General features: G+C 42.8%; 2 protein-coding genes and 1 long non-coding RNA gene across 5 annotated transcripts in view; 1 reads left to right on the top strand and 2 right to left on the bottom strand.

Moving 5' to 3' along the window:
- Nucleotides 1-837: 837 nt before the first annotated feature.
- Nucleotides 838-19,781, bottom strand: sphk1 (sphingosine kinase 1). The gene is made up of 5 exons (XM_008416664.2): nt 18,326-19,781; nt 8,425-8,574; nt 4,968-5,062; nt 4,503-4,618; nt 838-3,313 (listed from the first exon to the last, which is right to left on the bottom strand). The coding sequence occupies exons 1-5, from the start codon at nt 18,750-18,752 to the stop codon at nt 2,407-2,409; spliced, it is 1,695 nt and encodes a 564-aa protein (XP_008414886.1). The 5' UTR covers nt 18,753-19,781; the 3' UTR covers nt 838-2,406.
- Nucleotides 19,782-20,136: 355 nt separating this feature from the next.
- Nucleotides 20,137-21,262, top strand: LOC103469143 (uncharacterized). The gene is made up of 5 exons (XR_534311.2): nt 20,137-20,263; nt 20,475-20,516; nt 20,690-20,743; nt 20,923-20,981; nt 21,172-21,262. It is a non-coding gene; the product is annotated as an uncharacterized LOC103469143 (long non-coding RNA).
- The window catches only part of fbf1 (Fas binding factor 1), a 13,770-nt gene continuing 10,198 nt past the window's right edge, over nt 21,258-24,829 (bottom strand). For all 3 annotated transcript variants that reach the window (XM_008416660.2, XM_008416661.2, XM_008416662.2), the window contains 10 exons: nt 24,646-24,753; nt 23,784-23,923; nt 23,582-23,700; nt 23,340-23,462; nt 23,071-23,247; nt 22,789-22,965; nt 22,577-22,714; nt 22,394-22,493; nt 22,178-22,308; nt 21,258-21,409 (listed from right to left, as the gene is read on the bottom strand). In XM_008416660.2, coding sequence (XP_008414882.2) covers nt 21,320-21,409; nt 22,178-22,308; nt 22,394-22,493; nt 22,577-22,714; nt 22,789-22,965; nt 23,071-23,247; nt 23,340-23,462; nt 23,582-23,700; nt 23,784-23,923; nt 24,646-24,753 — 1,303 coding nt within the window. In that variant the 3' untranslated portion in view covers nt 21,258-21,319. The remainder of the gene's footprint in view (nt 21,410-22,177; nt 22,309-22,393; nt 22,494-22,576; nt 22,715-22,788; nt 22,966-23,070; nt 23,248-23,339; nt 23,463-23,581; nt 23,701-23,783; nt 23,924-24,645; nt 24,754-24,829) is intronic.

The raw sequence follows: 24,829 nt of genomic DNA, 5'->3' as shown, positions 1-24,829 counted from the left end.
AGAGGAACATGATAAATTCACGTTCGTGTGTGCTAATGTCTATACGGACCCCGAATTATCAAAGGTTACACAGCACCAGAGTCCTTCCTGGATTGATCTGCAGCGAAGATCCATCTGAAAACCTGTTTTTTTTGGGGGGAGGGTTTGACTACAGCTTGAGAAACATACAATTTCTTGCAAAAACAATTCACATGCCTGAACCTTTCCATGCGTTGTTACATTAACAAGAAACTTGAAAGGAAAGTTCGAATTGTGAAGTAGAAGGAAAATAATAATTTGATTTTAAGTTTTTACAAATAAAGAAAAAAAAAGAGTTAGTTATTTGTCAGCTCTATTACTCTGAGTGCAACTACTCTCTTCACGTGCCACTTAATTATTAAACAGGGTCAACCTGTGGAGGACGGTGTTCTGGACAAACAACACTATAATTTTAACTCTTTGGTCAACCTGAAAACTAGTTAAGACATACTGCTGTCAACACCAAAATGTGTTTTCTTCGTATTTACAGCATTTGAAATTAAATGTAAAATACATTTATTTGAAAAGCAAACTGAAAACCATGTATCCTTTTCCTGCCACTTTACAATTATGCTCTCCTTTCAATCATGTTTTTAAAAAAAAAGCTTCAAAGTTTTTGGGCTGTAATGTGAAAAAAGTCCAAGGCATATAAATTCTTTACTGTATGAACAGACGCAGCAGTTAGCAAGACCTTACCAACTTCTCCAGCTGACAGTCCCTACAGCTATAGATGAAAACAGCTGAAGATTTAAGTGCTCCATCAGCTGACTGCATCACCTTTTTCTTACTCAAAATGACAGATGCTCTAAAAAACTTTTCTTTTTTTTTTGTGGAAATCAGCACTTTATGGTTCCCCCGCTAGCCAGTGAACAGTCAAAAGTGTCATATTTTCTTTCCTGTCGGCACAGGAAAGGACTTTATTTTCATCGGTTTGACCAGTATTTTATTTTGAGAATACAACAGTTAAAGGAAGACCTGCTAAAACGGTCCGATACGCCTCAACTGCACACGTTGCAGATGTACAGTTGTGCTGTAGCCCGAGGTAAACTGGTGTGTGAGTGTGAGTGTGTGTGCGAAGGAGGTTGCGGGGGGTGGGGAGGCCAGGAGGGGGTCATGATGATAACGCTAACATTTGCACTCTGGTCCGCTCCAGTGCACTAATTGCTCCGCAGCACCGACAGCCACCGAGGAGGCCGCGCGGAGGAGCAGAACACCTGCCGCCCTCCGGCTTCCATCGATCACACGCCTCTCAATATGCAACTCTAACAGGGCCCGTCTGAAACTGCACTTTATCCACTCGAGTGTGCTTTGACCAACCTAATATCCGCTTGAAAACCCACCTAAGAGCTTTCACGACTTTCTATTTAGCGCGCTTTAGCCGATGTAAACCCTCATATTAAGGACACATTAGGTGCCGATGGTTCGTTAACCATTGGTGGGGGAGCGAGCGTACAGTCTTGAAGAGAGGGGATCATATGCACAGTAGCAGATCGCGCCCTTCCCCCTCGCTAAGTGCTGCAGAGATGCGAGGGAATGTGTGTGTGTATGTGAGGATCTGAGCGTAAGAAGAGGCGGGGATGGGGAGAAGAAAGTGTGCGAGTGGAGGCGATTCCTACAGCTTAATGATGGTTGGAGATGAAACGGTACAGGAAATGGAGAAGACGGTGGTAAAGGTGTAGAGTAAGCTGGTAAAATCTGTTTGGCAGGAAGGAAGAGGTGGGGCTCTAACATGAGCAAATCTAAAGTTTCTTTTTATGTAAACTAAGCAAAGATTAAAGATCTGACAAAGCTAAATCCCTCGGGGGATTTATATCTCCTCAATTTTCTTACAAAGCTCAAGGGCAGGCAGTGTTGTCAGGGCGGCGGCGGCCGGAGTGAGATTGAGGGCCTGTAGTGGTACAGCGGGGCAAGAGGCAGGGTTTCTCCAGGAGTCTCTCCCGGGGAAAGAAAAACTTGCTTCTCTTCACATGTGCCATGCTTATAAGGTTCGACAAGCAGAGTGCAATGTGCTGCCACTGTACTACCAAAGCCCCTCATGCAGAGTCCCGCATATACATACATTTGGGTATGCACAAAAATGCATAAAGATCTGGCTTGTTTTTTTTTTTGTGTGTTTGTGTGTGTGTACATACATTTCCATCTCCATCTCATTTCCCTAAGCCTGGACCAGCCAGAAGTAAGAGCAATCCTCCATGGCTTTGACCCTAAATCTAACACTGAGAGAGAACGAAAAGTCCATAAAAATAGGCCAGGTTGTCTCTGTAGAAAAATAAAGGAATTTCCAAAGGCTGATTAATTGTCTTTGGCACTTCTGAGAAGACGGCACACATAAAGAATCTGACAATGAGTTCAAAAGGCCAAACTAGAGCTATAAAGTAAAGCACAAGTTCATCCGCATATAAGCCTGGCCATTCTGGGGTGGACCTGAGCCTGGATGGGGCCGTACTCCACCACCTCTCCGTCCACGGTGATCATGCCCTGTTGTGAGACGGGCTCTAACCGCAGGGCCCTCACCTTTTCGTACACAAGATGTGGGCAACCGCACGCTAAATGGGAACCCCTCTCCATGGCGAGGAAGAGACGCAAGAGGGCGGGCCGGGATATCCCCGCCGTCACGTAAAGCAGATGAATCAGCCCATCGTCCGCCATCGCTCCCGGCACCGTCCACAGGTCCTCCGCTAGGTGGGACTGGTAAATAGCCAGCACCAGAACAAAGTCTTCCTCATTGACCACCGTCCAGTTTTCAGGGACCGGCTGGTCCAGGCTGGGGAGGAGAGAATCCGTAGGTGATGCAGTCTTATTGTTGCCATGCGTCTCGGGCCTCATGTTGGTGATGACGCTGGAGGAGTTGGTGATGGAGTTTTGGTTCAGGTTCGTATCGACGCAGTTTTTGACAGAGCTCTGCTTTGGCGAAGTTCTGGGAACGAGATGACAAGGAAGGGACGAACAGAGAGATGGCTGCTGAGATGTGAACGGAGGACGGGTCGCCTTCACCCTTTCGTTTGGAGGCTTTGGTACCTCTTTAGCTGGCAGGTACGCTAACCTGCCCTGATATACTCTGAGCGAGGCCAGACGCACCAGGGTGCCCATTAGGAACCGTATAGCTCCAACGTGACGGTACTTCTCGCTCTCGATATCCACATCTGCCACAAAGCCCCAAGCCAAGGAGAGGAAGGAGAAGAGGCGCTGACTGGAGGCCAAATGGACCGACACCAAGTCAAGAGGACCAACCAGACCTTTGCACAGCATGAAGCCACAGCTCAGGAGCAGCTCCTCGTTCCAGGCAGGAGGCGATCTGTTGAATCGTCACAGAAAACAAGATAAGACAGAAAATACGGCAGCGCATTAAATAATGCAGCTTTTTGACTGAATACTTTCTTCTTTAATGATGCAAAAACTAAACTAAGAGAGTCAAACCGAACATGTTATTGTAATAAAACTATTATCATGATAAATTTATTTTATGCTTCTTAAAGTAAATGAACGATAAAACTAGGACTGCATCAAATGAGGAAGTGTAAGGCTTTGTCCTCCATCTAAGGCACAAACTCAACCGAGAGCCTAACATTGTTGGTGAATACTCAACATGTGCAGATGAAACAGGTTTCGTGTTTTGGAATACTATTCGGTTTATACGGTGCAAGAACCGTATGAATCGGACATTTCGCACAGAATAACTGCTCTCCTCCCAGATCACTTCAAAACTGAATCCTCGGATGTTTAAGATTTATTCATAACCAGTTCTTCTGCTGTGCAGATGATTTTTTTATGACCTTGAAATAAGTGATCTTATTCTTTGGTCATTTGCTGTGAGCTGAACCAGCTACATATCAATGGATCACAATTGGTATAAAAACCATGTGAGATCTTTGTAGATGCACAACAATGAGATGCTGCAGATTTGTTCCCCTGTGTTTACTATGCCAACAAAACACGCGGCAGATACACAATAGAGTGATGAGGATATTAGAGCTTCTGAGAAGTAATGAAGTTGGGTGGTCCAAATCCACAGGTTGGAAGTGTTGCAGGAGCTGATGAAAAGGTTTTTACATCTACATGTTCATTAACATAAACAAGTCCATAAATCAGCAGCAGGTTCAGAGTCATCCAAAGTCCTGACACCTCGTAAAGCAGATGCGCTCATGACATTTCCGGCTCACCAGCGGTGGCTCTTTGAAATTGTGCCAATGACCAGGCGCCAGAAGGGGATGATAACCTGGACACGTGCTGGGTCAACACAATGCACCGACTTTTCTAAACCCCTCGCATCATTGCTTTGGAGAGTTTATGCAACCAGAAATGAACTCTCGGCGCATAACAAAACAGTCCCGGAACGTCCTCTCTCCGGAGGAATGACGAGCCCAGTCAGCCCTTTGCTCTAATTACACAGGAAGAAGACAAATTGTCTTCTGTAAACTAACGAAGGCTCGTCTTTTGCACCGTTAGCCTATGCATTTAAATGACTCATTAAAAGGTGGACTCACTGCGAGTAGTGGTGGATGGATGCGGCCAGGGCATTGCCAGAGCCACCTGGCAGCATACCTAGAGGAGTCTGGATGGCCTGTTGCCAGTCTTCACGCTCCATCAGACCATTTATCACCTGAGTGAACAAGAGAGATGACCGAAATTTAGCTTTGGCTCAAAAATAAGAAGTTGTAGATCTGCAAGAGACAGAAACATGTTGTTTTGTAATGTAGTGTGGCACAACCAGGGTGACCAGATGGTGCTGTGGCTGAGGACAAAAATACTTTCTGGATGACTGTGGGGTTTTTTTTTCCCAAGCAAGAGCCCCAGCACCTGATCTCCTTTATCATGTGTGAGATCAAATTAAAATTTTATATTTCTGTTCCAAGAAGTGCCATAAATAGAAGCTGGAGTTTTGGAGGTCGATCCAGCACCCACTGATTAACAGCTCTCGTCGCTAAAGAGCGGAAGCGGTGCCCGCGTACCTCAAACAGCAGCCCGTCACCAGACATGATGACCAGCGCGTCCCACTGCGTCAGGTCGGCGTTCCTCACCAGCTCCCGCGCGTGGTTCTGGTGCTCTGACGGACAGAAGAAACGCAAGCGTCAACTGCTGAGGCAAAGCAGAAAATGTGGGACAAAGTGACAAAAATGAGGATTGAAAAGCAGCAAGGGCAGAGAGAGAGAGAGATAGAGAGACAGAGAGAGAAAAAGACATGTTCCCTTCATCACCACAGGCTCTGGAGTGGGATCAGGGAGATTAGGCAGAAAAGGGATTCAATTTCCTCTTATCGGACCAGACATATCACATTAGCTCATCCAGTGGCTACTCAGCAGCTCTGAGGCAGCTTAGGCAGCCTGCAAACATCTGTGACTGAGAGCGCGGGAGCATGTGGTCGCGTGTTGGTAAAATGTGCTACTGGAGGAGTGAGCCATTTGTTCAGCCTAGTTTTATTGGCAAGCGTCCTTGAGTCGGTCCCTGCACTGAGGGGTCTCTGCGGGCTCATCCTGCCAGCATTAAAGTCTACAGTCCTGCCAGCCGAGACTCCCCAGTGTAGTCGCGTGTAGAAAATGGAAACAGCTTTAGAGAGGGAGACAGGGGGGGAAAAAGGGGGGGGGGAAGTCGGCAGACACGCAGAGGCACGGATGTGCTGCCACTATGATGGAAAATATACCTCCTGAAGTATTGATCGACTCTCCGCTTTTACTTTGCTCAATCTCTACATGCCCCAGCCCCTCTTACCCTGTCACCTCACCCACCTCACCCCTCCTGTGCTGTTTGCTGTCTGCCGGACGGACTGGAGGTGGTTATGCAGAGCTGCGTTGACAGGAGTAACTGCACAGCTGACTCAGCATTTTTAGCCGGCCTGACCGAAGCTTTACTTTCCAGATACTTACTTATTGAAAAGGTCATCGGAAGACAAACGTACACAATCACCGCAAAATACGACTATGACTTCTTTTATTTCCAGTTATGCTTTTCACGTGGTTTTTGGCATATTTATGAATATCTTCGGGTAAAAATCAGACCTCAACTACAATGTATTTGCCGAGCACTTTTCATACAGTTAAATGCGAAGCAAAGGTAAAATAAATTACATTTTCATAGGTTTGCTGCTGCAAAAACCAATATTTTTGGGAACTGCCTGATACTTCAGTCCAGAGATCTTTCACGTAAAGAATGGCTGACATACAGAAAGACGCACAGGTCATCCAGCAAACCTGCGCCAACAGCCAAGATAATCAAAATATTCATCTATTCCAGTAATTGAATCAAAAAAGTGAAACATATAGAGTTTCATTACTGACACAGGTACTGTATATATTGTGCTTTCTTCTGTTAATTTTGATAACCGGCTTAATGAAGACTCAAAACTGTGAAAATGTTCTGAGAAAATATGATTTATCACAAAAGCCCGAAAACCAAAACATTGTCTGCTAACTGAAAAGTGTATCTATGTACATTACAGTATCGCAGGGCTCCTTTTGCATGAATCAAATCTGAAGTCAAAGGCTGTCGGTCTAATCTTTCATGAGATGCAAACACTCTGTGCCAAAACAAAGATAAAACCACCTAAAATCTGGGTCAAATTCCCGTCCTTTCTTTTTAAAAGCCGCGGATTGCTTTATATGTTAATGCCTTCTGCCTTTTTCCGAGGTTATTGAAGGTAAAGACTAAAACCGATTCACTCAGTGCTTCATACAGTATGTAAAATGTACAGGCCGACACGACAGGAGGTTCCTCGACGACGGAGCCTGTCCATCCTCAAGCAAAAGCAGTTTTGATACACTCATCAAAAAGGCGTATGCCGAGTAAAGTGGACTACAGCCTGTTGACCCGGTGCATGACGGATCATCCCACTCGGAGGCCTCAGTGCCCCGTTTAAGACTCCCCTTCCTTCCTTTACGTCTGTCTCTGTTCCTCTTCGTTGGCCTCAGTAATTGGGCTCTGTGTTTTCATCTCCATCCAGTTGCTGACCCTCCTTCAGGTCCCGGGAGCCCGTTAAGTATGTGCGAGCGTGCCAGCGTGCTTTCTCAAAGAGACAAAACCACACAAGCGGAGTTTCTGCTCCAGCGCTCTGCTGCATTCGCTGTCATAATCCATCTCAACTGTGAGCTGCAGCAGAGATTCAGCTGCATAATGCCGAGCTGATCCAAAAGGAGACAGCATATTCATACCTGTCAAACTGCTGGTCGGCCTTAGCCAAGGGGGTAAGCATGCGGGGCGCAGAGGGAAAAAATACAATTCCTCTCAACGTTGGTAAGTTTTATTTTTTCCCACATTTTGTCACATTGCAACCACTGGAATGGATCCACACAAGCGGATATCTTTGACGTGGAAACAGAATGAATTAAAGCAGATATCTGACGTTTCCATAAGGGAAAATAAAAACATTTTAGGAGAAAGTCTGTGTTTAAAGTAATGAAGATATCTGAATACGCAGACTATGCATCTAGTTGTCCTGATCTGTTTTTTTCATTGATATACGTTTTCTTTACCAGCTCAAGAAAAATACAAGTAAAGTCAGTAAAACACATATTTGGAAACAAACAACGAGCAAAAATCAACGGATCAAGGTTCAAACCTGGCTTTGACATCTGAAAACAATTTAAAACATGTTCATTTCCCTTCGTGACGTAAAAGGTCTGTCTAGATTTGGAGGTTGTTTTATGTTTGCGCTATTATTTTTATAAGCCGCTTGTATAATACAATCTTGCTGACTGATGTTTATTTTTAATTTTGACATTAAATACATACACACACAAGGTTCTGATTGGTGACAAACCATGGCGGTTATAAACCGCTCATGAAGTTCTTTTGTCTTAAAAGTACGGTTCCACTTTCGTCCATTGTGATTTCGAATAAAAGGCCTCTCCAAACCGAGCTCCCGGTCTGAATTTCACCCTGTTGAGAACTATATATATGGTTTTTCTGTTACTTCATGCTTCTGTGTTGGTCTATCACATAAAATCTCAATAAAATCTAGTGAATATTGACATGGAATTGGGTAAATGATGAAATTTGAGCCATTTGGTATCCAGACGTGGCATTAAAGCTGTGCAGAGTAACAGCTTTCTTGTGGTGAAAATAGCCTAGAATAACAGTAACATGCACAATGCCGGTAAAGGTCACCGAGAAGCTTTAGCAAATCGTGCTGAATGCGCAGCAGATGGCACGAGTAGAATGAGAATTTAATGCTCATGTTGTCTGTGAGCACATGCCTTGTTGAATTTGCGATCGCAAAAACAATGCATAATTCCTGCAGAGATTAAAACTTGCTTCCAAGCGTTGCGGGTTCGGCTCATGTTGGTGCGTGGCGCAACTCACAGCGTGACCCAGTTCTCAGACCGATCACGCTGCGATGTAGCGGGACATTTAATCCTCTGTTTCATACAAAGACGACAAACGGGACGCGTTGCGGGGAACGTGTTTGTGACTGACCTGTGATGACGAGCGTGTAGGGAACGGAGGCCTCGGTGAGCATGGCCTGTATGTGGCCGGTGAACAGCTGGAGAGCCTGTCCCCGTCCGCTGTGGGGGTTCACCAGAATCATGGTTCTGCAAGGTCTCCTCAGCTCCGTGTACGTCACACCTACAGCAGGCAGAAACAGTGTGATGTGAGTCAGAATAAAGAGGATGAGAGGAATAACTTAAAGAATAAATAAGAAGAAGAGCCATCTCCTTCTCTGATAATATGCATAGAAATGCAGCATGAGAGGGGGAGGGGGAATCGTAAGAACTCCGCATCTGTCGGCTGGGCGAGCATCGAGACTGACGGTGATCAATTTTAATGTGACGCTGCAAAGAGAGAAGGCTTACACATGCATTTTATTTAGGGTCTTACCAATTATTTATGATCAATGCCGGAAACTTTTTATTCCATGACTACAGCAAACGACTGCTTGCGCCTGCAGGTTTCGAAGAAACACAAATCAATGGGAGGAAAAGAAAAATCTAACCTGTTCAGTCTGTGTGGTGACCTATTAAACAACCACACTCACAGGTTTAATCATTTTAAACTTTACTGTCTAGATGAATATATTTTTCTGGAGATATCTGGACATTTGGTTGATAGACGATTTTGCAGTAGCCGTTTTACGAGTTATGCAGACAAACAGACATCTACCTTACCACAGGGGTACACTCTATTCTCTTTCCTATTTTAAAACACTGGCTAAGATCAGTATTTTAATATTGTTATGAAGGTCCACTAAATGTGGATCACTGCACACTTGAGGTAGATGAGATGAAAACGGACTTGGCCTTGTTGTCTGAGCCTTTCAGCTAAAAACTAATGGACCACTTGGACCCTCTTCAGTTGTGGCCAGTGCTGCACTGTGATGCTGAATTATACTACAAGGGTCATTCCTTGTTTCAACAGTTTGGGATCAATTATGTACACCACATGTACACATTAACAGCATCAGTGCTGACGGTAATTAATCAGCTGCAACTTAATTGAATCTCAGCATCACTGAGGTTCAAACCAAGCATCATATTTTGACAGAAAGGAGCTAAAAGGAATCTTGAAGTGATAGGTTTATGGTAAACTGCATATATGCTGTTTTTCATTCTTGTGGTCAGAGGAGAATGAAAAACATTGGTTCAAAATGAAGGAAGGGCAAGAGTACCTCAAACACCTTTACCTCAAAGGTATGCAAAATACCATCTCTGAGCACAGAACACGTTGAAACCTGAAGCCAGTGGGCTACAGCAGTAGAAGACCAAACCAGTTCCACTGCTACTTCAGCTCCACATGGCATTTAATTTGCCCTCAGCATGAACTACTGTCCATCCTCCCTCGCGTCAACGACAAAGGCACCTGGGTGTAAGGATGTTTTATTGACACAATTTAGGCAAATTAGTACTAACGCATCATTTAAACTCCACAACCTCCCTGAGTACAGCTAATGAACATGTTCATCCCTAACTCTAACTGCAGCGAACTATCCTTTGATGACTAATTCCAGCAAGACAATGCACCGTGTCACGAATCATCCGACATTTCTTTCTAGTGCGTGAAGGATGAGCTCACTGCACTGCGATGGCCTCCCGGTAGAGCGCATTTGTTGAATGAGAAATTTGCATGGCGGATGTGCAATAGGCAAAGCCCCTGTGTGACGCCGTCACGCCAACGTGGATCAAAAATCTCAGACCATGTTGGAACTACGCTCCAAAGATGAAGGCAGTTCTGAAGGCTAAGAAGGAGTCCAAGGGGTGTCTAATAAAGTGACTGGTGAGTGTATGTACTCTGTAGCGGCATGAGTCAGCCCACAGGCATCAATGCTGAGTGACATCTCTGGGTTTCAGTGTTTATTGGAATGAAAAACATTCCATTCCAGTGTTTGTGTATATGCGAGCCTGCCCGTTGTTTTGTCTTAAGAAAAAAAAACCATACCAACTCCAGACTCGGTTATTTTCCAGACAGGTGAATTTGATTGCTCATCTTTAACAAACTGCTTTGATATATCACATCAAAGCAGCAAGAAGACGGCAGAGTTCTGTTTGTTAAAGGAATGAACTTACTCAGCTATGGCTTTTTGCTAAGCCCTGAAGGAAAAAGCTAACTTCCTTCCATTGCCTAGTTTATAATGCAATCCACCTTTGTGGTTTGTACAAAATCCAGCCTCTACTAGAGCTTTGTTAGATGCCTCACTGAGATTCCTGAAAAAAGTACATCTGGAGTCAAGCTTGCCTTCCAGGAGTCAAAAGTTTCCAGCAAAAGCCTGTTTTATCAGGATAGAAAAATCTCATTTGAGGACAGAAGGCAAAAACATCAGTATTTATTTCTATCATAAAACTATGCTGGAGATGATGCTGATCTATTTCTGACGGTATAATATAAAAGTTATAGATCTGACAGGAATGCTCTAAATAAAAGTAATTGCTTTAGACAGTCCAGCTTAATCTGGGTGAAATGTTTCTAACCAGACAGTCCATATTATTGCTCAACAAAGAATCTGGTACCTTTTTACCGCCAAATTCAATTAGAACCGATTGAAACACAAACTATGATCGGAAATGCCTCCAAACAAGACACGAGTAACCCCAATAAGAAGTGGCGAGAGTCCCCAAAACACACAGGCATGTACCAATCTACCTCTATTCATTCACACAGGGATGCCACTATTGTTTGCTAGTCGCATCCCTGCACAATGTGGCTTTCAATTGTAAAAAAAAAAAAGATCCATGCGCTTCCAGAATCGAGTGGAAAGCAGCTTTTGAAGGTCAACCAGCTTTTAGATTGAGGTCTTGCACTCAAGTGAACTGAACTGAAAAGCATCCAATTAAAAAAATCCGCACGCTGTCAAGTTCATGAAAAGGTCAAAGTCAGATGAAATCCTTAGTGGATTGGTACGGATAAAAAAAGATCAGCCAGAGAAATGTTATGTTACCATAATCTGCACCTATCGATCAAAGGTTCTGTTCTTGATAAATCAGTTTTAATGGGAACAGCATTCATTTGAAACACTGATCTCAACTTTTTGGCACTGACCAAAATGTATTGCTATAAAAAAGTATTGCTTTGAACTTTTTAGTGCAAAAAAAAAAAAAACTGAATAGAATTTTTCCTCAAGCCTCCAAACACAATACATCTGGGTACTACAACAAAGCATTCTTATATGTATTCTGATCAATTAAAATGTTCTGATCAACCTAAATGTAAGCAGCCATGAGTTGTGAAAGGTGAGTAGTTCTCTTGGGACTTTATCAGAGACACGGAAAAGAAGAAACTGCTCTTAAAAGTTTTACTAACTCTGCAAAGAAAGAAAATACCGAATACGTTAACAAGCTGCAATGTCTGTTCAAAGATATCCTCACCAAATGGTATCTTACTGAAAAAGAACATTTTCAGCAGTTCTACAAAGCCAGAGGGATCATTAGTAACTCCAGCATTTGTCCCTGAACAGTACAAAACGAACCTGTGTGTGTCTGGGAAATAAATGCAGTACCTTCCTCAGGATTAGGAATCAGACTTTATTTAAGGCTACTAACAGTTCATAACCTTAAAAGTATGGTTTAGTATTTTTACTGAGGCAGTTTATTGTTGTTTCCATTCTTTTAAAAGATTGTTCTATTATTTTAATAATATCACATTGTTTCTACTTAAACAGAACTACAATCTAAACCTCCCATTAAAGAATTTGTGGAAAACTTTACAAAAGGAAATGATAGGATCATGACTGAAGCTAACTCTGAAGCTATGATGTTTTTCAACCATATCCACTGTTCAAACTTATTCTAAACAAAGTTATTTAAAGTCAGGCATAGTAAGCTCCCTTTATCAACTTAAGCAATATTCCACCCCTATTTAGATGCAAGAAAAGGTCATTCACCTTTCACTTTTCAACCACATTTCTCGTTTAGACTAAAAGCAAAGCTGGCTTTTTTTTTTGTGTGTGTTTTCAATAGACTCTTGTTCTAGGGGTTTGTTCACTTTCACCACTATAAGCATTTCAAGCCAAATGTTGACTTGGAGAATTTTGTAAGTCTGTCATCTCTGAGAGATTAAGGTCAGCCACTGTGCAGATTTCATAAACCACCAAGCAGATTATTATTTTATAACTCCCTGGTTTCTACAGGGATAGATCAAGAGCATATTTGAAGACATGACGCATCACAGTGACCATAACCTTAAAGTCTCAAAAGCACATCCAGAAGATAAATAACCTAAGTACGAGATTGAGAGATTGATTTTGTTGTTGATGCGGTGATGTTTTCTAAAGTTTATCTAAAGCAAGAGACGATATTATACTGAATTTCTTGGAAATCTATTTAAAAGTTGTTAAGAACAACATGTATTCGTATATATAAGCTCTGAGGTATCAATAGATTACAGATCATCAGCAAATGTTTCATGTCACAGGTGTAAAAACAAATGGATCTGAAATCCATTCAGAAAACTTCACAGTAAAGCAGTGAATTGACAAAGATAAAGTTCTTCGGAGGGGGAGGGTGGCGAGGGCATGTTGTATCTTTATATTGCCTTCAGTTTTTATGAAAATGTATATATATATATAAAAAAAAAACTACTTAAATTTGACTTTGCAATCATAGTCATATCTAACACCTTGAAATTGGCCTCTGTCTCTTTAAGAATCTCTCCCCTTCAGTGCATCATCACAGCGGTGCTTTTGCATGATGCTCGTTTCTCTCTTAGGAGAGCCGGACTCAGAGGTAGTTTGTTTCATTAGCTCAGCAAGCCACACAGTTCCACCAGGTGTTTGCTAATTGCTGCCGCTAGTCTGGAGGAGCTGCGTGTTCAAGGCCAGGGGAAGGGTGCTTGATTAGGAGACAGACGGGAGCCTGAAGCTCCAAGGCAGAGCTTTAGGTAAATAGGCAGTGCATTGTGGGAGCAAGCGCTAAAGAGGATTTGTACACTCAATTATTTGAGTCACCTGTAACCTTAAATTCTTCAGTGGTGACAAAACCGCCTTGGTTTCTGGTTTGTAAATTCATAAGAGGTTTTTAAAGGTTGCCTTGAGCCCAAATTTCGTAAAACAACACCCCTGGGGCTCCGCATGAGTCACTAAATAAAATCTGACTCAGAGTCGAGAGCAAGTTACAAAATAGTGGGAGAACAGCCGTTAATGGGTATGGTCTGTGGATCCAACTGACTGTGGAGTCACTCAGTCTGACTAATTCATAGAAAGAAAGAAATATGGGACCCACAGATGTAAGTCGTCAGATGAGTCTTCCTCAGTAAACCAGCCGAGTGGATTTCCTGATCTCGGCAAAACTCTATAGGTTGCATTCTGTGTGTTAGCCGTAAAGTTTAGTTTTTGTCTCATCTGACCAGAGCAGACCCGTACTCTGCTAATTTGGATTACATCTCAATGGTTACGCTGGATTTTATTTAGATGTATTTCAGTTAAGTGGACTGAATCCATGCATGATGTTGTGTCAGTCTGACTGTAAAATGCCAAAATATGAAGAGTAAAAGAGAGACCTTTGAAGACCTAAGTTTTATCTTTAAAATCATCATCGTCGTCGTTCTACCTTGTTTGAAACACAGCTAACAGCGTCAAACTCTCAGTAAGTAAAGTTCTTTTCATAGATTTCTCTCTGTCAGAGTCAGTACGTGCTGTGTGTGTGAAATCTGTCTCAGGCAAGAAGTCATAAACCTGCAGGCACATCCTGTCCATCAAGCTGGCACATAAAGTTTCTGCAGTGATGTGTGCATTTCACAGTTGCAAGAAAGTAAAGACACACACACACACACACACACACAATGAGGTGACAGGCGGACTGGATGTGACAATGCGTCAGAGCAAACAAGTGGCTTTCTGATAACTTTTATTGTCGGCGCAAACGCTACAACCACCCTGAGCAGAGCTTAAAGCCTTTATTAGACCTTCGGCATCACACCTTGCCGGCACCAAAGTGGGATTTATTAAAACAGGGGAAGCATTCAAGACAACTGCTGGAACAGAAGCAGATATTCTGTGAAAGCGTTCTTGTTCGGGAGCGGCGACGGTGGCGGCTATATTCAGACTGCAAACAAGCCGCTGTCTGAGTGTTTGCTGAAGAGGAGGGGAGGAGGGCCGCGGAGAATAAACACCGCTGCCCGCAGAGACAGCACCAGGAGAGAGGGGGCTGGGCGGTGGCGGCGGGGGTTGACAGGCCATCACATCCATGTGTCACGGAGCAACAAGACGAACGCTCCGCTGGGACTGAGATGCTGGCTGGGGTGAAAGGTCGCCTGGTGACGCATTTTAGCTCCTTGCCGAATGAGCCACAGCTCAGTCCCCACCCAGGAGGCTCGCTCAGTGACAGGCTCACCTGACCAGCTGAAAAACACTCATTTTAAGGGGTGCGGGGCGCTTACGGATTTTTTATTGTCTCTCTGTGACGTGGGCTCTGCCACCAGCAGCAATTATTTGTGTATCAGAATGTTTTCAGCTTCAACGACATTTAGACTTTGAAGTGTTCCAGAGAATTTTCATGCGGAAGAAACTGTGTGCCAAGCTCATAGGGACACACCCCGAATAGGCTATTTCAGCTGTCACTGCAGCAAATGGTCATTCTGTAAGTTATCGATTGGCTCAGGTGGACATACCGATAACAAATGTATGTCACACTTTTCAGACTTTTACTTGCGAAAACGCGTGTTTTTTCGTTGCTCCACAATCGTGCACTACTCTGACTTGGTGTATCACAAAACAAAAAACAAAACAAAAAATCCCTATAAAACCATTTTTTGGTTCTGACGTGACACAAAGTAAAAGAAATTCCAAGGCGTGAATACTTTGGCCAGGCAGGGCGCGGACGTCGTCGCCTGCAACTCTTTTAATTCAACTGCCAAAAAGAAGAAAAGCCCTAAGCGGCTTCTGAATGGATTTCATATCGCAGGCTAAATTAGGAGAGTTACATCTCCAATGCAAGTAATTCCGTCATATTTTGTAATGACGTGTCGAGTCACCCTCGACGGCCCGTCTCCCTAAATACCAAGCTCGCGCAGTAATTTCGCTTTTAATCCAACCTTTCCATCTGCAGTGCCCAGATGAGATGACATGCAATTAACTTGAGGGAAGTCCTCCGTGAGGGATTAGCGAGTCTCGCTGACTTTCTTGCACCCTCTGCGAACGAGTAAAAAAGGACAATTCTGGTTCATTCATTAGGAAAATAGGACTCATTTAAAAGCGAATGAAACATTCCGTTAAACAGCAGATCTGAAGAGCTAAAACAAGCTTATGAATTAATCATCTGATCCCATCATCGCTGAGAGGACTGTGCTCAGAAAGGAGGACTGGAATAAGAGGCAGTGTAAGCACAGGGACAAGCCCTCCCAAGATGGAGCTCTTTGATGAGTCCAGAGGGAGGACAGTGACAGGGAGGGAGGCAGGTTACCTCACAGGTTACCATCTGCCTGCCTGCCTGGATGGCACACAGGTCTGAATCTCAAATTCCTGTGGGCCACGGACTGTAGGGAGAGAGGCTGGCTGGATGTTTCTCCTCACACAGCTCCCAGTGTCTCTATCTATCTATCTATCTCTCTCTCTCTCTCTCTCTCTCTCTCTCTCTCTCTCTCTCTCCCTCTCTCTGTCTCTCTCCATGTTTGCAGTGTACACCTGGAGGCTGCTGCCAGGATCACAACCTCATTCCTCATCCCACAGCTCATTCTTGCCCCCCCATCTCTGGCGAGTCAACATTCCCAATTGGTCACTGCCAAGTCAAATATCCGCCTCTTCTCTGAGCTGAACGACTGAGTTCATCCCTGCTTTATAGTGTAAACAAATATAAAAGACTGTTTCCTGACCTGGAGTGGAGTATTAGCAATCTGCTCCTCCCTCCCCCCCATGATAAACAGCATTGGAGACAGCTTTGTAAACGGAATGAATGTACCTTTTCTATGTTTGTTTTCTTTTGTGTGACATTACAACTACAAGTTCGATGTATTTCACTGTCACTCAACGTGCAAACACACAGCTAAGAAGAGGATTTTTTTTTTTATATGTGTCCATATGAAACAGCTGAGGCTCACTCAGTTTGGATAAAGCGTCTTCTGTGAACATCGGTTTTCAAGCCTTACCATAAAAGTTCTCAATTGGATTAAGATTTCGGCTTTTACTGGGATATTCTAAGACATGAATACGCTTTGATCTTCTAACCCAACTTGTGGAGTTCAGCCTCGTCAACAGAAACTCCTTTTTTTTTGATGATAGACTGAAAAATGCTTTACGAAATATTTCCATAGCTTTCCCACTGACCTGTCTGCTGCGCTCTTTGGTCTTCTTAGTGTTTTTAGTTCATAATAAAAGGGGATGCACACATTATTTGTCAAAATTTATCAAAACAACTCATCCTTTTTTTTAATCTATCAAATAACATCCTATGCCGATTACAAAAAGCTCAAGCAGTGTTACTGTTCCAAGGCACTGTAAATAGATGCGTCGTTTCTTGTAATTTTTTATTCATGTTAATGACTCTGTCGCCGATGTTTACCGAAGCGGAGCAAAGAGAAACCAACCAGACTGCGGACTGAGTAGCATTTTACACCGAACAAGACAGGATGATACCCAATTAGAAGAGGCTGCTGTGGAGGCAAATGACAAACAGCCGTTGTTTTGATGTCACTTTTTTTTTTTTTTTTTCCACCCAACCTGAGTTAAGTCTCACCGGGAATTTACTCAGCTGAAATAATGAAGCTTGTTAACACGCAGCTGCTGACAGAGGATCAAGCTGAAGATCTGCTTATGGTGATCTTTGACAGCAGACTCCAGATGCTGATCAAGATCTAGATTCAGATTCAGATTAAGCCCCTTCTCTCCCCAGGCTTGCGAAATGGCACGAAATGTTCAGTTAACGGTAGTTAATAACAGACGTTATTGGATGTGCTCACTTTCCACCCTCCCATGCAGGCAGAGCCGGTTAGAGAGCGGATGGAATGTGCACCTCTGCCTCTTTGTCAAACCTGTTTCAAGCGATAAGATTTGCAGTGCCTTGCTAGCGTTGGGTATTCATGCATGTAGTTCATATGTTGCCACAAAAACTTTAGGGATCTTTAGGGGAATTCAAGTGAAACCCAAGCATAGAGTGGTGATAATACAGGATTAAAATAGAAAAAAAAAAATCAGCTGTGTGCTGAGGGAATGTTTTTCTTGAGAAATACCGTTTGCCAGGAGCCGCATCAAACATGTAAGAAGAGATTCTGGTCAGACGAGAAGAACAACTAACCAACGAAAAAAAAGAAGAAAAAAAGCTAACACATCACCACAAACAAAGTAACTGTATGGTGAAACATGGTAGCAGAAGAATGTTTTTGATCAGAGTTGAAAGAAATGAAGATGAAGATCAGTGGGGACCAGTCCTGGAAGAAATCTACAGTGGCTACAGAAAACTGAGATGGGGCTGGAGGTTCACCTTCCAGCAGGACGAGGACCTTTACAGAGCAGAGATACTGCGGCTTACATCAAGGCAAATCATCTCTTAGAGTGGCATCCATCAAATCTGACTGAGCTTGGAGCAACTACAGAGAAAATTGAACAGAAATGTACAACTATAGATGTGCAAATCTGGTAGAGATTAAAGGGTTGAGTGCAAACGGACACTTCTCAGATTCAGTTTGCAAAAAAATATATAAAAAGAAAAAAAAAATAAAGAAACAATTATCCATCACAAACAGTAATCTCATCAAAGTCTAAAATAATACTGATTTAAGCTGTATAACAACGAGTCAGATCGAAATTTACACAAATGTGAGAAACTTTTTTTTTATTTTTAATGGAAAAAAGTGTCTGAGTCTGGCTTCATGGGCATACAATAATTTATTCTATTAATAAATGCGTTATCTAAAGTTAGATTGTAAGTTTACAGGATCCAGAGTGTTGGTGCTTCCTCACCGTCTCTCCGAGGAGCCTGCAGCACCGAAGCATCTCTGATGGCATGAGCCCATCTTTCAGCCTCCCGGAGGTTGACGAGCGGGTCCTGGACCAGAGCGACCCGAAAGCACTGCTCCACCCTCTGCCGGGCCACTCCGGTGCTCATCCAGCGCCTCTTGAATGGGTAGAAATAAGCCGTAAAGTAAGCGCCGATGTCCGCGCTGTCCGGCCCTTTATACGCCCGACAGCCGATGCAGTCGCTCAAGTTAAACACCACCTTCGTCCGGTCGGGAGACGAGGAGATCCTCTGGATGGTCAGGGCGCTCTCCGTCAGGCTCACCGAGTAGCGCACCCCGTCGTTGAGAGTGTCGGTGAACTCTCCGTACAGCACGCCCGAGAACCCGTTGCACTGCCGGGATGGGTCCGGCGCTGAGGCGTCTTTCTCCATCCCGGACGGAGAGTGAGACGCGTCCCGGAGGCCGGTGCCGAGCACACTCTGAACCTGCCAGCCTGCCGTGGGACCGTTTAAAGAGGAATGGGTGCAGCTAGCCTGGTTCACCGCCTCCCCCTGCCGTCTGTGAGGGGAATTGCATCAATGGAGCAGGAGGAGAGAGGAGCAGACTGTCCCGGCTCTTTCTCAGGAATACTTCAGAATTACACCTGTTCTGCTTTGCTTGCTGTCATTTGTTTGATGAAGCAATACGATTTTAAATGATTGCTTTTTTTTAATAACCTTTTTTTTATGCCCGAAAACAACTTTAAATAGTGGATTTAGACCCTTTAGTTATGTTTAAAATCCACGAGGCAGTGATGGCATAGTTACTTTGAAAAATTTAACTTTACTGTTAACTTCTTGAAAAAGTAACTTAATTAGATTAATGATTACTTGATTTGGAAAGTAACGGAATTACATTAAAAGTAACTGAAAGTTACGTTCAGCAGATGTGGACAATAATGTTCCACCACCTGTGAAAATTATATTGAGCTTTGCCAATAATTGCGAGTTATTGTATGATGGTAACATCAACTATGTGTCTCTAGGTTGAACTGAAGGGGAGATTGATTAATGGTTATAACAGTACAAAAAAAAAAAGAAAAAAAAACTTTAGTAATTTGTGCATGTTTTTGTGTGGTCCACTATTGTCTGGAAAACTCTTAAGTACGATTTTTGAGTCCCCCCCCCACCCCCACCTGCTCACATAGAAGAAAATAATTGTATGCATTTACTGAAAAAAAATCACAGCAGATTATACCGTCGCATGAGTAGTTTGTTTGATTTAGCTTAAATACAATTAACAAAGCCTAACTTATTCAAGTTAATTTAAAACTGTTAGAATAAAAATGTAAACCCCCAGCATACAATATTAATAATGTAAATGTGTATGAGAGAAAAGTGTTCATTACAAAAAAAATCGTACTTTGTAACAACTTTGATAAATACTTTCCGAATAACTTTTCGGTTTTGTTATTATTAAACATAAACTGTGACATCGTTTGTCATAAATGTATATAAATAAACCACAATAAAAATTTTTAAAAAAATTCACAATTATCAAATGAAGCTTTGTTCTTCACAGAGTTTACGCAAAGTGTTAGTGAGTCCAAATAACAGCTCATATGAGCTAAGAAAACGCCACGATTGGCAAATACCGGTTTTTATGTCAAATGTAGGTATAAGAAGCTAAACGTATTTGGTTCTCATGCTTTCGTTGTTGTTTTTTCAGCGAAAAAGTATCAACTTTAAATTGTTTTTTCCCTAATGAAACGTAATAAATCACGTGACTCGTGACGTTTGCGACATATAAAAACTCAACACCGCGAGATTTCAGACACTCCAGATCTCTCCGATGGGAAGTAGTGCATTCAGTGAACATAGCGGCTTTGTAACAATGATTATAGCCATACAGTTGAACTTGCCTGATAATGTGACGTCCTCCAGAGATGACCCGCCTTAAATAGGTAATTTTTTAACAACTAACCGAACTTATTTGTGTAAAAGCCGGCTGGTAAATGAAGCATGTGTCGCTGCTAGCTAGTCGCTAGCCAGGCTACCACGTGTTAAAGTCCGGTGATGTGGTGCAATGAATGCTGTAATAATGTGAATGAAACTTAATGCTTATCAGACAACCGAAACAAATATATCTATTAATAACAGTCTGCTTATTTGCAGGTTTCTATCTGGAGATGTTGCTGAAGACTTAACTTTGAGAAGGTAAAACATCCAGACAACTTGTGAACTTTTCTTTTTCTACAGTTGATGTGACGAGTTTGTTATCCCTGTCTGAAACAGTGGTGTGGAAATCAATGCTGTCTGATCTACTGCACGGTGATGTGTAAAGACAAGTGTTCATGATGGAAGATCAATAACGTCATATCTTGTTGCAGGGCTGTGGAGATGATCCATAAGTAGGAAGAAGAGGTGTACAACAACAAAAAAAGGTTTGTCCTGCACAATTTGTATTATTTATTCTGCCTTCTTCAGTGATGAAAACCGCTGCATAGGAAGTGCCGTCTGATGCGACAACTGACGATTATTGAGAGCGTTTCTGAGAAATTAAATACTTGAGTTTTATGTATATTCTAATAATACAATAATCAACAGGTTGTATCTTTCCTAGGTTCAGCATCAGTCGCAAGAGCTGAATTTTTAAGACTCTTGGCTCTTGAGGACACTCGTGTAAGTTTTTTTTTTTTTTTAAGATTGGCTTGTAATTTTAAATCAAGCCACTGATGATACAAGTTATCCCTGTCTGAAAAAATTATTTTGATGAGTTCTGGTAACCTGAGGCTTGGTTCATAATGCCATGCATCATATTTCTATGAATCGGTGAGATGTAATATTTTACATATTTTTCTTTACCTTACAGATGGAGCTGACACAAGAGCAGTTTGAAGGAATCAGGAGATGTGATGCTTGATTAAAAATTGAGAGCAAAATGAGCCAAACCACATGTATTGGAAAAACTTTATTTAAAAACTGTACAGATGTAATACAAATCCAAAGATGCAACCGGCTCAGCAGGTTTTACTGTCTGCGTTGAACTTGTAGGATTTCTTCTTTAGATTTTCTAGAAAAATCTGCTCCTCGAGGAGGAATTCACGGTCCTGTGGGAGAGAAAATGAGAAGCTCTTGGTTTCTGAAGATGTATAAGGAAAGCTTTTGTGGAAGAAAATGACTTGGGGTGTTTGAACCAATTTTCTGAAAATAAAATCTTTAATGGAACAAATCTCTGGTTTAAGTTGTTTAATTCATCTGTTACCAAGATTACTGAAAACTGAAATGTATGAGTCGGACAATATGTGGCTTTTGCAAAATCTTCGAGGCCACAAAATGTCAGTTTTTATGCAATGTCTGCATACAATATCTGCAACCAGAAAGCTTTAAAAGGTTTTTAGTTTTAAAGTGCTTAGTACTAAGTGGATTAAGTTTTTCACATTTATGGAAAGGGTTCACTCAGCTTCATTATATAAAATATTTGTAAAAATATAAATGCATTTTGGTTAGATTAGCTTTCATGACATTTAAATCACTTTTTGTATCTTGAGATTAAGATTATGGCAGTGAGTCGTCATAAACACTTCCAGAATAACTGGATTTTTACGCTGAAATTTATTTACTGGAAAGTTTTAATAAACACTTTCAGGAGCATTCCTAAGTACAAATAACTGGACAGAGTTTTAAAATGTATGAAAAGCAAATCATTTCTATTTTCAGGCTGCTTCCTAATACTTTTAACCATCTTCCAGTCTGAGGATTTGACTGTATTCACAATCCGACCATTAGAAATGGCTGCATTCTAAGATTTGTATTTATTCTTTAAAAGCTGGCAAGAAAAAAAAAGTCTGAATTGTGACTAGAGAATAACCAGTTACCTTTTCCGCTGTGTACTTCCATAGGGCCAGACTGGCCTCAAGCGTCATGGACTGATAGTTGTCCAGAGGATTTGAAGGATTATTCCTGACGGATGTTGGTTCAGGAAAAGAAGGAAACACTGGAACAGAGTCTACAGAAGAAACTAATAAGTTAAAATTATTTTTTTTGCCTCTATATAGAAAAATATACATCTTAAATCAGACATTCAATCAAACCTGTTAAAATAGGTGGAATAATATGAGGTAAAGGTGAGATGGTGGAATATTCCCTAAGCCTTTCTGTATCTTCCTGCAGATGTTTTCCTTTCATGCGTTCCTGTAACATCACATTTTTATTTAATACCCAATAAAAGTGTTTTTTAAGACGGAGCGAGGTCTTTGCTTTGTGCAATGATGCACCTTCAGGATCCGCTGCTCCTGCTGCCTCAAATTCTCCGTTTGAACCTGGATATTTCTTAGTCGAGTCACATGATCCGACTCCACGCGTTTCGCCTCTAGCAATGCTCGCTCGCCCTCCTCATACTTCTCTGCTGCAAGCTGTGAAAACAAAACAATTCAGTCAAAACTGAAACATTTTGAAGGCTGCGGAGGTCGACGTGGGAGGAAATCACCTTGCTGAAGGCCTCAACCTCTTCGGCCCTTGTTTTGAGTCTCAGAGCCATACTACTGGCTGTCTCCTTCTCTCTGTCCAGTTCTTCCTTTAGTCTCGCAAGAGTCTCTTTCTCTTGTGTCACGGCCATCTCCTTCTGCTTTAATTCAGCCATGCGAAGCTTCAAGTCAGCCTGTTCCTGCGAAACAGAAAATACATTAATGGAAACCTGGATTTCCTTTCCTCTAAGACTACAGCAGCCTAATAAAGAAAAAAGAAAAAGAAAGGGATTTGCGTGACTCACTTGCACCAGACCAATGATGGATCCTTCTCTCCTCTCCAAGAGGCTGTTGACCTCCCGTTCGGCTTTGTCATGCCTCTGTTTCTCCTGTGTGTGGAAGTGAGCCCACTCCGCTGCCAGTTTTCTCCTCTCCTCTGCACAATGCTGCATCACAGATTTCTGCTCCTCCAGCAATGAGCTCTGAAGGGCAGACAGGCGCGTAGCAGACGTGGTGAGGTTGCACGGCAACCGCTAATGCCTCAGTTGCAACTGTGGTGCTTGTCGGGTCTCACCTTCGCTCTCTCCAGCTCCTCCCTTTCCATGCTGATCTGCATGGTGAAGACGCGTCGCTCTTCCTCCAGGCCCCTCTGGGTGGACTCGGCCTTGGCCTGCTCCGCCGTTACTTTCCAGCGTTCCTGAAGCAAATAAAAGCTAGCGTCACGACGATTTTTGAGGATCTACAAGAGCCGTTTTTAGAGCAATCGTAACAACGCACGTCGACCACGGCGATGATTCCCCGGCACGGTCTGCTCACCTTCTCCAGCTGCCTTTGCTGCTCGCTGATCTGAGAGTCCATCCTTGAGATAATTTCCTTCAGGTACGTTCGCTCCTCTGCCATGGCTTTCTGCTGCTGGGCCAGACGTTCCTGCATTACTGGAAGATTTGGAGAAGCCAGGTGCGTACACTTTTAGTTTTTAATACAGATTCTCCTGCCCATTCAGCGTGGACGTACGTACTTCGAAGCTGCTCGTCCCGGTGTCGTGCCCCTTGCTCCAGGCCGTGGGCGGTGTGCTCGTGTGTGCTCTCCACTCGAGAAGAGAGCTCTCCGAGCCGGGAAGAGAACTGCTCCATCTGCTCAATCACCCCTGTGAGAGATCTGTACAAATGTAATGTGGAAAGTTAGACATGGATTGGCTTGGGAGTTGTTCTGAGAAATGTACGTCGGGATAGCAAGAAAATCATACTACAAATTATTTTGGTCCTGTTCAGTAAAGAAATGCTTTTACAGAAGGAAGTTGGGGATCAGACACTGACTCAAGTGGTAGAGTTCAAGTATCATAGTGCCTTGATGTTAATGGGAGATAGACTATCGGTTTTAAGCTTCAGCCGCAGTAAGCAGGGCCCTGATCGGGTCTGTTGTAATGGAGAAAGAGCTGCCATGCTTTGTGAGTGGAGGTGTTTCACGGCATTCAGGGGTATCTACCTTTGGACATTTTCTAGACATGTCACACACAAAGGAAACCCCGATTCAAACCCAGCAGTCTCTGTAATTCATTCTGGACTGGAATGCCTCTGGATTCCCCAGACTGAGGTGGAGAGTGTCCTTGGGGAAGAGTCTTTCCTAAACAATATCACCTTTTTGAAATCTGATGCCTCATGCAGAAAAGTTTAGAAATGTTGCCATTTCCTATGCCCTGTCTTGTTAATGACAGGACAGAGGGCAGAGCAGTGGGGATTAGAGTTGGAAATGTGCTGTGTTGACACTGCCATGTCTGGGCTCAGCATTAAAATAGAAAGTAGAGTCCCAATTGTCCAGTTTTGCCTGCAGGATGAAGAGAAAATGCAGAAAATGGAAGGTAAGAAATGACCAGGTCTCACCTGGTCTGAGATGTTGCACTTGTAACAGCGTCAATCTCTTCGTCCTTTAATCTCTTCAGCCTCTGAAGCTGCTCCTCGTGGTCTTTTTTCATCTCTAAGATGGATTTTCTAGGAAGAACAATAGGATAAATGTACCAAATGCAATCATGAATGTTTTAACCCACTAAATTAATACATGGTGATT

This window comes from Poecilia reticulata, linkage group LG8 (assembly GCF_000633615.1).
Source record: "Poecilia reticulata strain Guanapo linkage group LG8, Guppy_female_1.0+MT, whole genome shotgun sequence".
Classification (NCBI taxonomy): domain Eukaryota; kingdom Metazoa; phylum Chordata; class Actinopteri; order Cyprinodontiformes; family Poeciliidae; genus Poecilia; species Poecilia reticulata.
This window is presented reverse-complemented; position numbering and strand designations above follow the sequence as displayed.

Coding starts and splice junctions, on each gene's coding strand:
- sphk1 (XM_008416664.2), bottom strand. CDS start 18,752: ATGGAGAAAGACGCCTCAGCGCCGGACCCATCCCGGCAGTGCAACGGG. Junction 8,575..18,325: donor GCAGGCTCCTCGGAGAGACG/GTGAGGAAGCAC, acceptor TGCCTGCTGTAG/GTGTGACGTACACGGAGCTG. Junction 3,314..4,502: donor TCCATCCACCACTACTCGCA/GTGAGTCCACCT, acceptor ACGATTCAACAG/ATCGCCTCCTGCCTGGAACG.